This window comes from Lampris incognitus, chromosome 5, assembly GCF_029633865.1.
Source record: "Lampris incognitus isolate fLamInc1 chromosome 5, fLamInc1.hap2, whole genome shotgun sequence".
NCBI classification, from domain to species: domain Eukaryota; kingdom Metazoa; phylum Chordata; class Actinopteri; order Lampriformes; family Lampridae; genus Lampris; species Lampris incognitus.
Window position 1 is genome coordinate 63862656 of NC_079215.1, and position 15830 is coordinate 63878485.

Here is a 15830-nt window from a genome sequence, read left to right on the forward strand (position 1 = left end):
CTCTTAGATGCTTGTTTAGAGAGAAGATGCACTTATGCCCTCTGATGACTAGTAGTTCTCCTGATTTTCTACGTTAAATACACTCATTGTAAGTCGCTTTGGATAAAAGCGTCGGCTAAATGACTGTAATGTAATGTAATGTAATTCACTGCTCTGGTTAACTACCTTAAAGATAGACAGCAGTTTGTGTTCTATAATGGAACAAATTCTCATTTTCTTCCCATACTCTGTGGTGTACCACAAGGCTTAATTCTTGGACCTTTGTTCTTTTTGATATATATTAATGACCTCCCCAATGTCTCAGATAAGCTGTCTAAAATTTATTTGCCGATGACACAAGTGTCTTCTAGTCACATAAAGATTCTGACACCATCATTAAGGTGTTAAATTAAGAACTTAATAAGCTATTTGGTTTAAGTCCAACAAACTATCACAACATTAAAAAAAACAAGCTTCACCTTTTTTGATCTTAAATCAGGGATTTTTAACTCCTCATCTAAAATTGTAATCGATAACCTCCCCATAACTAATGTGTGTTCTACATGATTCCTTGGCATTCTGCTTGATGAATCCTTATCTTGGAAACCTCATGTCAGGGCCATAACCACAAAAATGGCCAAGAGTATTGGTATTCTAAGCAAAACCCGCCGTTTGATCAACACTGAGGTAGCCACTATGATACATTATTCAATGGTTTATCTGTATATTAATTATTGTAATATAGCTTGGGTTAGTACTCATCAGACCAAATATGGGCCCATATACTGTCTTCAGAAATGAGCACTATAAGAATAATAAATTGTGTACATTGAAGACATTCCTCTCAGCCTCTATTCCTTCAATTAGTTGTCCTCAGTGTTTATCAAGTGAACCATCTCCAGATTGGTTTATCTGTTCATGTTCCTTAAAAAGAACCCTCTCCCCTTTTTTCCCTGACATATTTGCATACAATTATCAATTTCATACTTACTCCACATGGAGGTTTTTTTTCGCTCCTTAGACCTCCCCGTTCCTGTACTTCCCAGTCTCAGTTTAGTATATTCTACCGAGGGTCCAAAATATGGAATCCTCTGCCCTTATATTGTTTGAATTTGTCTTCACATCAGTTTAAAGAGAGCCCTGAAATCATTTCTCCTAACCAATATTTTCCATAAGGTGGGTCCAACCAATGTTTTCCTTTGTCCTGTAGCAAGTCTAAAGGCCTATTATGAACATCATTGTTTTTCTTATATATATATATAATGTTTATTTTCTCATTTATCTTCCTTGTCTTATGAAAACTCTAAGCCATATCACATGAGTGTATACTCTTAGTGATAGAGTTTGTGTGTGTACGCTTGCATGTATCATGAATGAGTGTTCTTGATGTGTGTGTGTGTGTGTGTGTTGTGACTATGACTGAGTCATTGTACTTGTGTAACATGGGTGTTAATGGGATGCATTGTTGTCGGGTGCTGTGCTGAACTGTGTCTCCGTGTCTTGCTATGTGTGGAATTATTGATACACACAAATTGTGCGTACCGCATTGCTGTAATTGTTTCCTGTAGTATGCTGCCTGGAGAATGCCACTTTCCAAGCCCCTGGAGGGTTTTTAGGCAATTCTCCTTCACATCTTATTTCAAATTATATATTGTATCTTTTTAAAAATTTTATATGTGTAAATAAAGAAATGAACAAATGAGAAAAAAGGCAAACCTTAAGCTATACCAGAAATTTGAGATGTGCAAACAAACAAACAAACAAACAAACAAAGCCCTTTGACTTATTACACAAAATAGAATTTCTACTATCTCAATTTGTGCGACAGAATGGACATTCAAATATATTTGGTGAGGTGACCAGAACTGCATGAAAATATACAGTTTATAGATCACAGGATATACATATACAGTACAAACATGTTTTAAGCAATGCACACCGTGTTTTCTGTACATTAAATATTACAGATGTATAAAAACCTACATTTCATTCAGCTATAATGTCTTTAGAGCACAATCTAATCCGTTACCCCAGAGTCTTGGTTTTTCCTGTTCTTATCTCATGTATTTTCCATCTTCAGTCACTATGAAAGACGGCAGGAACCTCGACAAAGCCCAGCTTGGGACTTGGCCGGTTACGCTGACGCAGTAGCTCTCTGTTAAATATCTAAAGTTCAATTATCAGTCAAGCTAGGAACACTGCAGCTGCTGCGCGTGTGCTTTTAGCATTCTCCAAAATAATCATAATCTGATGGACTGACAACCTGTCTAGGCTGCCAACGTGCATCCTGTGCAATGCATGCTGGGAAACACTCCAACCTCTCATGGCCCTGAATTGGATTAAGTGAGTGTAGATAATGGATGGATGGATGGATGGATGGATGGATGGATGATCAACTGAGTAACAGAATTGAATTGAAAAAGGCTTTTCTTTGGGGGGGGGGAGGTTACGCTCTGGTGGGCTGTTGCCTCACAGAACCTGTCATAAGTAGATCCAGTTTCTACTCGAACCTGGTGTGTGTTGGGGGAGGGGTTGTCCGGATTGATACCAGCACACATATCTTCAGATTTAATGTCAGTCAAGTGACAAGACGTTCACAAACCCTTTCTTTGTTTGTTCATGGTCACTGTTGGTCTTGATCAATATTTTCTAGCAGGTTCATTTGTCTTCCTTGACAGAAAACCCTCATGAAATTAAAAAAAAACAATACGTTAGTAAAAAAAAAAAAAAACTCTCATCTTTTAATACCCTGTAATGATTGTTGTTGAACCAGGCAGGATCAGTTTATACCTTGCCGCTAGCTAATACTGAGTACCCAAGGTAACTCTTTCCTTAGATTTATCAACCTAAGAGCATTCAAGCTAAGCGACGTACCCATTTTCTGTGGGTCCATTTTTGGCATTAGTTGCTTGTCCATTGGCTTGCTTTTTACCATCTGCACTCCCTGACTGAAGGAAACGAGCTCCGTCTGTGGCCGACGGGTCAGAAGCTGACCTGCCACGCTGTGCTTTCTGCCTGGTCAGGTTTCGGCGGTGGTAGAAGAGGTAGCCCGGCAAGAGGAAACCAAACAAGGAGAAGATGAGAAGTCCAAAGTTTATCTGTTGATTGAGGGAGAGGGATGTTAGTCAAATGCGATGGCCTGGCGGCCTGTCCAGGATGTCTCCCCGCTTGCCGCACAGTGACTGCTGGAATAGGCTCCAGCATTCCCGCAACCCTGGGAGCAGGATAAGCGGTTAAGATAATGGATGGATGGATGTTAGTCAAAGTTGTCATTTGCCACCTGGTAAAAACATTTTTCACATGCTCAAGCCACTACCCAAGACTTGGTCTACTGGTACTTTACCGTGTTAATGCTATAGATGTTCTGGCTTGTAAAAAGGCACATATCTACAAAAATTGGTTCTCTGTGCTTTTATATTGTGAACCTCTGGATAGATGCCAAATACAAAAAACTAATTGGATTGATAAAATCTCCTGCACTACTCGTCGAATGTCTTCCCAAAATTCCCCCACTCTTGGACATTTCCATATACAATTGAAAAGTGTTCCTTTGTACTCCCTACATCTGTTACATAAGTCTGGAAGGCTGGGATTAAATTTATTGAGTTTTTCTGGTGTAATGTATTGCAGAGGTTTTAGACGCATGTTAGTGGATGGAATTTGAGCTTTATTGCATGCCTTATTCCATTCTTCAATTGGTATTTGCTTTTGTATATCGCTCTTCCATGCTTTCCATTTAGATTCTGAGGATTCTAGTGATCTAGCAATCAAGAAGTTATGTACTTCTGATATAATTCCTTTTCCAAAGGGATTTTTAATTAAAACCGTTCCCCAGTGAGGATAAAGCAGGGATGGCAAAGGATTGTTCTTGATTATATGCAATAAAGGTCTTGAGCTGTAAATTTTTTTTTTTTTTTTAATTATGGGGGACATTGTACTTGACAACGAAAATGTTTTAACATTCTGATCCTCAGGATCAAAAATATCATTAGTTTGTCTTACTCCCTTATCAGCCCATAGTTTAAAACCCCCATCAGCCCTACCTGGCACAATTATTACCCCAAATTGGACTATATGGAGAGAGAGCAGGGGTTTCAACTTCAACTATTTTTGTACCTCATACCTTATATAGCAATCACGTTTCTCACTATAGGGTTCGATGTTTTCTTTTCAAGGTTCTTAGGATTATCAGAGTATATGTATGCCAGCAGCTGAGGCTTTACAGAGCGAGACTCGGTGTCTTTCCATGCTGGCGAGTTTTCTGTCGAGTAATAAAACCTTGATTCTAACTTGAGTTGCCTAGTAATACCACGACAAGTTCGGACAGTGTAGCCCTCTCCTGTCATAAGGTAAATACAGGAGGGACAAACTAAGTCTGGGGCGTCTGTTTTTCCATTATCATTGAATTACTGAATAATTTCTTTATTCAAGTAAAGAAGTTTGGAGGAGGCAGCAATTGAATATTTTGAAAGAGGTATAATAGCTTGGGGAGAGTATTCATTTTCAGTATATTAATTCTACCTATTTGGGAGATTGGAGGTGATGACCATCTTTCAACTGACTCAAATAGATGTTATAACAGGATAATAATTAATTAGCTTGTACAACTTCTTCTAATCTGTGAGTAATTTGTATCCCTAATAGCCTAATACATAGCCTAAATAGCCTAAATGACTGCGGGTTGTCAAGGCGGCCCAGCATATCACCAGTACCCAGCTCCCAGCCATTAAAGACATTTATCACAAACGCTGCCTTCGAAGGGGTCTCAGCATCAGCAGAGATCCCACCCACCCCAAACATGGACTGTTCTCCCCCCTGCACTCTGGGGGGCGCTACAGGAGCCTCAGTGCCCGCACTGCCAGGCTCAAAAACAACTTCTTTCCCCAAGCTGTTTTCTCTAATTACATTCTAGAATACACTGGCATGAGGTCATACTTGAATATGTATCATAGCATTATTTGACATGCATGTTACATCGCACCAACAATGTATTTTGCAGAACATGGGAGCCTTTTATGTCATATTTATGTCATATATTGGTTTAGGTAGGTCTCTACTATTCTTACAAGAGGGTATATGTAGTATAGACCTGTGTGATACCTGCTATTTAGCTATTTGTTATTTTTATTTCATGTAATTCCTGACTCACCAGCCTTTTGAAATGTGTGAGTCTATGAGCAGGGATGTTCTGTTTTGTTTTAATATTTTTCTATTGTTTCTGTTGATGTGTGTTGCTTTGACTTAATCATAATTTGTTTTAATAAAAAAATCAATAATATATATAGATGGTTGGAGGTTGGGGGCATTCGGGGATGGCTGTAGTCAGTGAGGGTCCTCACAAGTATAGAAAAACAAATGTGTGTGTGTGTGTGTGATGTGTAGTTGCCAGACATGTATAGGGGGTATACATTGTGACCCCTACAAATAAGCAGCTGTAAATGTGGCCCATAGTTGGGTACACTCCTACTGATTAGAAGGCGGTGTACTCTGAAATGCTGGTGTGCCATCTTGATTTCCCTGCAGATGCAGACTGTAAGCATAGGTTGGCATGTACACATGAGCCTGCACGTGTGTCTCACCCAGTGTGGGTCTCCGTTGAGCTCCCCCACCATAACCATGAACAGCGGTTGCTGGAGCAGAGCGAACACAGCACTGATCATCGACTGCAGGCCTGTCAATGTCCCAAAATGTTTGGCGGGATACCTAGTGGACAGCAGGAAATGTCTTTTCACAACCAGACTCAAGGAGATATTAAGCTGGTCTCATGTAATGTGTGTGAGGGAAGTGCCAGTCGTACTGACTGCTGCTGCACTTTGACTATTACAATCTGTGTCTCCGGCTCGGTAAACTTCCCCGGAACTTTAAATATTGTCCAAGTCCTTAAACTGTGCTTAAATTGTCCTTAGCTTGTACTAACGGCCCTGTTGGTAACATGAAACAGTTTGGCTTTTGTTCATGAAAAATAAGGAAGGAAGAAGGTAAGGAAAGTGAGGAAGGAAAGCTGGAAGGTGGGGAAACTACTGTGACGGTGAGTCACCATTGAAACCACGGCTGTCGTTGTGTAGAACAGGATAGGAACAGAACTCACACAGCAGCATAGAGACCTCCACAACAGGAGTGGATAAACCCTCTGACTACTGTGTGGAGGACGAAGGAAAACACCTGAAAGAAAAGAGCGATGGAGAAACAGACAGGGGTTGTAAGTAAGTACGGATGTGGATTTATATGCCCTTGATATTGGTATGCAAACAGTTCACATTGTTCTAGCCTAGACCTCCTTAATAATAACAATAATAATAACTTCATTATTTCTAAAACAATGTTACACAGGTCTTGACAAAAGAAACAAAACCAGGCAAGGCAAAAACAAGAATAAGACCAAAGGACGTGAGCAAAGAGGAGGTAACAACAATGAATGAATAAGACCAAATAAATGGGAATAAAAATAAAAACAGTATATATAAATGAAAACAAACATCAAATATTTGCAAAAACTTTCAGAGAGAGAAAAGTTTTGAGGAGAGATTTAAGACATTAAACGCTGGCAGACATCATTTAAAACCATACGGACAGAACCTCCACCGACTGCTTCAGTACCACTTTCTACATGCTGCAGATGAACTAGTCTGTCCGACTCATCTGATAGCGTCAAAGTGGCTGATACGAGCAGCTAAAAGTGAGGCAAGAGCCTGTCCGTATGCGGCACTGCTGTGGGCTGGGGGAACCACGTGTCGTTTCCCTTCATGTGTGCAAGTACATGAAGGGAAACGACAAATAAAGTCTCAGAACCAGAATCATGTGTATTGGGATTTGACTCCGGCTTCGTGGCTCTCTCAGTGTACTTAACATAGAATAACAACACTACAACACAACAACCTTCAGATATAAACACAAGGGTTGACTTATACAGGTGAAATAAGAGGTGATGAGGTGCAGTGGTGCAGAGAATACGTATATCAGACATGCTGAAGTAGATGTTAGCAGGTTACTTACATACATGCCTGAGGTAGACGAGCACGACAGAGCGTACCAGTATACATACAATGTACAGTACAGTATATACAGCATGTACAGTACAGTATATACACCATGTACAGTACAGTATATACAGCATGTACAGTACAGTATATACAGCAGGTACAGTACAGTATATACACCATGTACAGTACAGTATATACAGCAGGTACAGTACAGTATATACAGCATGTACCGTACAGTATATACAGCAGGTACAGTACAGTATATACAGCAGGTACAGTACAGTATATACAGCATGTACCGTACAGTATATACAGCAGGTACAGTACAGTATATACAACATGTACAGGGCAGTATATACAGCAGGTACAGTACACTATATACAGCATGTACAGTACAGTATATACAGCAGGTACAGTACAGTATATACAGCATGTACAGTACAGTATATACAGCATGTACAGTATATACAGCAGGTACAGTACAGTATATACAGCATGTACAGTAGCGTATATAGAACATGTACCGTACAGCATATACAGCAGGTACAGTACAGTATATACAGCATGTACAGTACAGTATATACAGCATGCACAGTGCAGTATATACAGCATGTACCATACAGTATATACAGCATGTACCGTACAGCATATACAGCAGGTACAGTACAGTATGTACAGCATGTACAGTACAGTATATACAGCAGGTACAGTACAGTATATACAGCATGTACAGTACAGTATATACAGCAGGTACAGTACAGTATGTGCAACATGTACAGTACAGTATATACAGCAGGTACAGTACAGTATGTGCAACATGTACAGTACAGTATATACAGCATGTACAGTACAGTATATACAGCAGGTACAGTACAGTATATACAGCATGTACAGTACAGTATATACAGCAGGTACAGTACAGTATGTGCAACATGTACAGTACAGTATATACAGCATGTACAGTACAGTATATACAGCAGGTACAGTACAGTATATACAGCATGTACAGTACAGTATATACAGCAGGTACAGTACAGTATATACAGCATGTACAGTACAGTATATACAGCAGGTACAGTACAGTATGTGCAACATGTACAGTACAGTATATACAGCAGGTACAGTACAGTATATACAACATGTACAGTACAGTATATACAGCATGTACAGTACAGTATATACAACATGTACAGTACAGTATATACAGCATGTACAGTACAGTATATACAACATGTACAGTACAGTATATACAGCAGGTACAGTACAGTATATACAACATGTACAGTACAGTATATACAGCATGTACAGTACAGTATATACAACATGTACAGTACAGTATATACAGCAGGTACAGTACAGTATATACAACATGTACAGTACAGTATATACAGCATGTACAGTACAGTATATACAACATGTACAGTACAGTATATACAGCATGTACAGTGCAGTATATACAGCATGTACAGTATATACAGCAGGTACAGTACAGTATATACAGCATGTACAGTATATACAGCATGTACAGTACAGTATATACAACATGTATGGATTTATTGACAGTGTTCATTTGAATGACCGCCTGCGGAAAGAAACTGTTTTTATATCTGGTTGTTTTGGGGTTCAGTGCTCTGTAGCGCCTCCCAGAGGGGAGGAGTTGGAACATGTTGTGAGTCTTGTGACCAGGGTGTGATGGTCTGCAGTGATGTTGCCTGCCTGTTTCCTGAGTCTGGAGGTGTGCAGGCCCTGAATGGAGGGCAGGTTGGCACCACTGATCTTCTCTGCAGACCTCACTGTCCGTTGTGGTCTGTCCCTGTCCTGTTTTGTGGCTGATCCAAACCAGACAGTGATGGATGGGCAGAGGACAGACTGGGGTATTACAGTGTAGAACTGAATCAGCAGTTCCTGAGGCAGGTTGAATTTCTTGAGCTGGTGGAGAAAGTACGTCCTCTGCTGGGCCTTTTGATGATTGTGTCTATGTTGGATGCCCACCATAGGTCCTGGGAGATTATAGAACCCAGAAATCTGTAGGTTTTCACTGTAGACACCGTGCTGTTGAGTATGGTGAGGGGGGGGGCAGTGTTGGGGGGGCTCCTCCTGAAGTGCACCGTCATCTACACTGTTCTGAGCGTGTTCAGCTCCAGGTTGTCATGGCCACACCAGAGGGCCAGCTGATCAACCTCCTGTCTATATACAGACTCTTCATCATCCCAGATAACACCAACAATGGTTGTGTCAGCCACAAACTTCAGAAATGTAACAGACGGGTCACCTGAGGTGCAGTCATTTGTGTAGAGGGAGAAGAGTCGAGGGATAGAGCACACATCCCTGGGGGGCACCGGTGCTGATTGTTTGGGTGCTGGGTGTGATTTTCCCCAGCCTCACCAGCTGCCTCCTGTCTTTCAGGAAGTTTTTAATCCACTGGCAGATGGGGGCTGGTACAGTGGTCTGGGTGAGTTTGGAGTGGAGGATATCTGGGATGATGGTCTTGAATGCTGAGCTGAAATGCTCAAATACAGGACCCTTGTGTATCTCACTGGGGAGTCAAGGTGTTGGAAGATGTAGTGCAATCCCATGTCGACTGCATCATCCACTGACCCGTTTGCTCGGTAGGCAAACTGCAGGGGGCCGAGCAGGGGGCCTGTGATTTCCTTCAGGTGGGCCAACACTAGTCTCTCGAAGGATTTCATGACATAGTCATTTAATCCTGTGATACCGGGTTTTTGTTGGGGATCGGGGATGATAGTGGAGCTCTTGAAGCAGGAGGGGGCTTCACACAGCTCCAGTGATCTGTTGGAGATCAGTGTGAAAATGGGGGCCAGCTGGTCAGCACAGACCGACAGGAGGGTGACACGCCATCCGGACCCGGTGCCTTCCTGGTCTTCTGTCTCTGGAAGAGCTGGCGCACATCCTCAACACAGATCCTGAGTGTGGGTGGGGGTCGGGGAGGGAGGGCGGAGTGGCTGGCAAGGAGTGCAGTTGGTGGTGTATTGTTGCCGGAGAGGGGGAGAGGTGTGAAAGTTTGCTTTTCAACATGCAGTAAAACCCATTTAGGTCGTCAGCCAATTGATGGTTCCCTGCAGTGTGGGGGGTGGGGGGTGGGGGAGGTGGTCTCCTGTAGTTGGTAATGTCTTTCAAACCGCTTCAGGCTTCTGATCGGTCGTCGGCAGAAAATCTGCTTTTCAACTTTTCAGAATAGCACCTCTTTGCAACTCTGGTCTCCTCTGTGAGTGTATTTCTGGCTTTGTTATACCGGATCCTATCGCCACTCCTGTAGGCTTCCTCCTTGGCCTGACGAAGCTGCCTGAGTTTAGCTGAGAACCAGGGCTTATTGTTGTTAAAAGTACAGAAGGTTTTGGTGGGCACACCCATGTCCTCACAATAGCTGATGTCAGATGTCACAGTGTCAGTAAGGTCATCCAGGTCTGTAGAGGAAGCCTCAAAAACACTCCAGCGCAGTCGAGGTAGGCCTGGAGCTCCAGCTTGTGAGGTAATGGACTCATTGGTCCATTACCTCACAGTTTTAACCACAGGCTTTGCAGATTTTAGTTTCTGCCTGTAGGCTGGGATGAGATGAATCAGACAGTGATCAGAGAGGCTCAGGGCTGCACAGGGGACAGAGCGGTAGGCATCCTTTAATATTGTGTAGCAATGATTCCAGAGTGTTCTTGTCTCTGGTGGGACATTTAACATGCTGTCTGTATTTTGGCAGTTCATGGCTGAGATTTGCTCTGTTAAAGTCCACAAGGATGATGAGTAGGGAGTCTGGATATTTGCACTCCATGTTAGTAATTTGATCAGCCAGGTCTTTTTAACGCCTCTTAAACACAGGCCTGGTGTGGGATATAGACACCAACCAGAATAAATGGGGAAAATTCCCACGGTGGACAGAATGGTTTACAGTCAATGAAAAAGGTCTCCACGTGAGGGCTGCATGATTTCTTCAACACTGACATCCATACACCAACCTTCATTTATCTAGAAGCATATATCGCCACCCCGTTGTTTCCCTGATAGATCCATATGATATGGCAGTCTGCCCGGAGGAGTTGGAACCGCGGCAGATGAAGTGTACTGTCTGGTATATGCTCCCTAAACCAGGTTTCAGTGAGGCACTGGTTGGCAGATCTGGAAAAGTCTTGCGTTTTTTCCATTTAGGAGTAGCAGTTCATCCAGCCTGTTGGCCACAGAGCAGATATTTGCCAGGTGGATTGACGGGAGGGTGGTTCTAAATCTCCACTGTCACAGTTTAACGAGTGCTCCGGCTCGCTTTAACCCTTCGGTGTCTTCGGCGTAGTCCGCACACGGCTGTACCGATCAAGACCTCGGCAAGACTTTCATTAAAATGTTCAATTAAAGTCATAAAAAAGTCTGTTTAGTTTGGACAGTTGGCAGTTGGAGACTTAAAAGTTCTTCCCTGCGGTATGTGATCAGTGAGTGGGCGCTGGAAGCTAAAATAAAACAGGAAAAAGTACAAGAGAGCGCAGAACCGAGGCTACCATCTTTGGCACCATCTTCATGACGAATTTGGACTTGTTAGCAGCATCTAATTAAAAGAACTATACATAGGCGGTGCTGTTAAGAGGCTAGTGTAACAGTGTACGGCCATGGATGTGTAGACTCGCTAGCCCTTGGCTAACAGGCCATACCCTTTAGTTGACTGGTTAGCGCAGTCACTAGTGGTGCGGGGAAACCAAGTTCGATCCCCGCCTGCCCCTTAAATTCGAGCTACACTAGAAAGCTCGTTTTTTCAGTGATACTTTTGGGGAAAATCCTATCTATCTGTGATTAAGAGAATCATCCAACATGTGGATGGACAACTGATGTGCATATGCGGCCAGTTATAAATATTTTTATCTCTACTTTTATATATTTATTTATTTTAGCAATTGCAACAGTTATTTAATTTCTCCTCCCAGTTGGCCGTGCCTGGAAAACCTCCAAAGGAAGGCGCCCAGGATGCATCCCAATCAGATGCCCGAACCATCTCAACTGGCTCCTTTCGACGCGAAGGAGCAGCGGCTCTACTCCGAGCTCCCGCCAGATGTCCGAGCTCCTCACCCTATCTCTAAGGCTGAGCCCAGACACCCTACGGAGGAGACTCATTTCAGCCGCTTGTATCCGTGATCTCACCCTTTCGGTCACTACCCAAAGCTCATGACCATAGGTGAGGGTTGGAACGAAGATTGACTGGTAAATTGAGAGCCAAATACAATCACTCACATTCCTCCTCATTTCTATGGGCAAGTCTGCCATTCACCTAACATAAATGTAATTGGACTGTGGTGGGGGAACCAGACACCCCATTCAAACATGGGGAGGGCATGCAAGATCCACACAGAAGGGTCTGGGTCAAACCTTGAAAGTGGCACTTGGTTGCATTTGGCAAAAAATCAGAAACTATCTTTGTTAGAGGTATGCAAGCATTTAGGTCCTTCGGTAAAAATAACAATAAAAGAGATGTTTGAATTTTAAACCTGCATCCATGATTAACTGGTGTATTTTTTCTCATTACTCAAGATATTATCATACCCATCCGCTATTCACCCACAGAGCAGTGCCAACATACATTTCTTGAACCTGTCCCACGCTGCTGTATAACCACAGACACTGTAGGGTCCAAGTCATGCTGTGCAAGTGTGAATATGTAAATGTCGTTTTCTCACCTGCAAGGGAAGGTTGTCAATCATGCTAATGATTCCGAAGGTGACCAATAGCAGGTTGGTGAAAAGGAAAGCTCTGATGGCATTGGTCAATTTCTGAATCTTCCTGTCTCTCTTCGTGGAACCTGAGTGGCTGAAGGAGACAAAGGTCAAATGTCAGGTGAGGTTTATGGCACAAACAGAGGAGAGGGGACAGTTTTGTTCTAAAACCCCACAAACTGGAACACAGCCTGATAGTGCTATTTGAGGCTGAGAATGTGGAGATCTGAGATAGGCCATGGACTAATGTGTCACAGCCTCGAGTGTGACACATTAATGGGTGGCCACAAAAACTTCCCTCTGAATTGATGGAAAAATCATTCATTTGCAAACACATGCACACCCTTGCACACACACCTCTACCATGTATCTTTGTTGCTCTTGAAGTCCCCCCCTCCTTCCATCTTGGACAACAATCTTACCTTGCCCTGAAAATAGTTCTAACATTTAATCCTAAAAAGAACCCTTCAACTTTTGAGTCCTCTTTTTACCTCTTCTCTGTGTGTGTGGTCGCTTGGTCTTCTTCACATTCCTTCATCTTCCAGTCCATGATGTAGCCAATCAGGGGGCAGGTCAGTAGACAAAGTAGCTGCAGGGTACCAAAGATAGACGAGTAGAAACCAACTGGAGAATACGTACCGAGATGAATGCAGCAACAGAGAGAAAGAGAGAGACAGAAGGTACATCAGAAAAGGAGAGACAAATAAAGAGGGAGGTAGATGGAAACAGTGGCTATGTCTGAATATTCTGCTACATACCACATACAAATAGAATATACACTGCATGCTAACAGTACTACATACCGTTTAGTACTTACTACGCATTAATACACACTTAGTATGCAGCATAAATATATTATAATATCCACAGTTCAACCAGCAAAAGTGACGGCAAGTGAGTATCACCCAGTAACTACGAGCCTGCCACAGAGAGACATGCAGACAGATAACCAACAGAGGTGGGCAGACACATAGCCACGTACGGGTAGATGTGAACATACACATGCAGAAAAAGTAAGTGGGCGAGAGAGTCAGTCCATGTGGTGCGTGGTAGTAATGACGCTATCTGTACAGAGACCATCTCTCTTATTGAAGTCTCACCTTGAGCTTCGGCCTCCCTCGCCAGTTCTTCAGAAGCTGAAACAGACAACAGCTGGGAGTCAGGGATCTTCCATGACATGAGACATGAAGAGCACAGATTTTAATCACGTCCAATGAGTGCCCAAGACATCTGGACCACAGCCCTTACACTGAGCTGCATCCCCTCATTTCCCATCTTACCTCTGTTGTCTGATGGATGAGGAATCGGATTACAAAAAGAAAATCCTAGTTCTCCCCTCCCTCAATGAAATGCATTACTCATAAAGTCCACAAGTGTTCAAAGTTTTGGTTTGTGATCATAGTATTTGACAGCTTGTAAACTCTTTCATATTAGTTTTATTGCTTTTTTTTACGCTGGTATTATTTCTGTTTATGCATTCTTACGGTGGGGGTCGCCATGGGTAACCAGAAACTCCAACATCTTGTTCATGGCACCCATGAAGAAGATGATCCTCAGCTGGGTCATGGCCATAGTGATGAGACTCCAGAGGAAGATGGGAGAACACACGGAATGACAAAGTGGAACAGAGCCTAGAGAGGAGATGTGGGGGGGGGGGTAAGAGTGAGTGATGGAGATGGGAGAAAGAGAGATGAGAGCGAAAAAAGATGAGAAGAGAGAGAAGGTGAAAAAAGTGTAGTCAGCAAAGCAAAGACAACCTCAACATTAAAGACGATTGTGAAACTAGGGCCCCTCATTTTATATTTGTTATGTAGTTCACCACTCCAACTCACTGGTTGGCATCTATGCTCCATCAGGGTGTATATCCGGTTTTTCATTCCAACCAAACTGTCCACCAGCTGATTTCACTGATTTATAAGACTCCAACCGGAAAGGCGTTACACATTATCCATTCTGCCTCTAATGCTGTCAACTGGAGTGTTCTACGGACACTCAGAGTTCTGTTGGGTCCCAGGTTGTGGGTCCTGTATAATTGAAGTCTGTGGTAAACTGCTCAAAATCTATTTCTTAGAATATTAAGTATAAAACAGCTGCATACCCACAATACAGGTTTTGCTTGGGTCAAAGTAATTGAGATTTTTTTTTCCCCCACAGCCCTTTGTTTCATTTCACTTCATGTATGCAAGTGCATGAAAGGAAATGACAAATAAAGTGTTCCTGATTCCTGATTCCTGATCCCTGATTTTGACAGATCTCAGTGACAAATGGTCTAAACCATGATTTTAGCTAAGGAAGTTTTTCAACTGCTAACTAGAAATACTGCTCAGTTAGGAGCATCAGTCCCATCATTTCGGACCACATCAAATTAAAAATGTGAAAAAAAATATGTAAAAATATGGAAGAAATATACATGTACCTACACATACACATTATATATACATATACATACATATACATACATATACATACACATACATACATACATACATACACATACACATACATACACATATACACATATACACATATACACATATACACATATATACATACATACATACATACATATATACATATATACATATATACATATATACATACATACATACATACATACATACATACATACATACATACATACATACATACATACATACATACATACATACATACATACATACATACATACATACATATCTTGCTCAAGCTCGGTCCTCCGCCAGAGGCCTGGGAGTTTGAGGGTTCTGCGCAGTATCTTAGCTGTTCCTAGGACTGTACTTTTCTGGACAGAGACCTCAGATGTTGTTCCTTGAATCTGCTGGAGCCACTCTCCAATTTTGGGTTTACAGTCCCTAGTGCTACTATTACCACTGGGACAACTGTGGATTTCACCTTCCACATCCGATCAAGTTCTTCCTTCAGCTCTTGGCATTTCTCTAGCTTCTCATGCTCTTTCTTCCTGATGTTACTGTCACTCAGGATTGCTACAACCATCACTACTTCTGACTTCTGTTCCTTGTTGACCACCACAGTGTCTGCTATTGTTTGTTTAGTTTCCTGTTCTTTCTCTGTCATCACATTCAGCAGGGAAGAACTTTTAAACCTCAGATTATTCACTGGTCAAACTTATTTTTACTGTTTTTATTGAAACAAAAAGTTTATTGAGCTT

The 15830-nt window shown here is 42.2% G+C and overlaps 1 protein-coding gene across 3 annotated transcripts in view; it reads right to left on the reverse strand.

The window, feature by feature from the left end:
- Positions 1 to 1267: 1267 nt before the first annotated feature.
- Positions 1268 to 15830, reverse strand: part of slc43a1b (solute carrier family 43 member 1b) — a 47333-nt gene continuing 32770 nt past the window's right edge. The window contains exons 9-15 of one of the 3 annotated variants that reach the window (XM_056279901.1): positions 14146 to 14292; positions 13762 to 13797; positions 13153 to 13285; positions 12626 to 12755; positions 6068 to 6141; positions 5559 to 5682; positions 1268 to 3077 (exon numbers count right to left, since the gene is read on the reverse strand). In XM_056279901.1, coding sequence (XP_056135876.1) covers positions 2841 to 3077; positions 5559 to 5682; positions 6068 to 6141; positions 12626 to 12755; positions 13153 to 13285; positions 13762 to 13797; positions 14146 to 14292 — 881 coding nt within the window. In that variant the 3' untranslated portion in view covers positions 1268 to 2840. The remainder of the gene's footprint in view (positions 3078 to 5558; positions 5683 to 6067; positions 6142 to 12625; positions 12756 to 13152; positions 13286 to 13761; positions 13798 to 14145; positions 14293 to 15830) is intronic. The other 2 variants (XM_056279902.1, XM_056279903.1) reach the window with 2 other exon arrangements.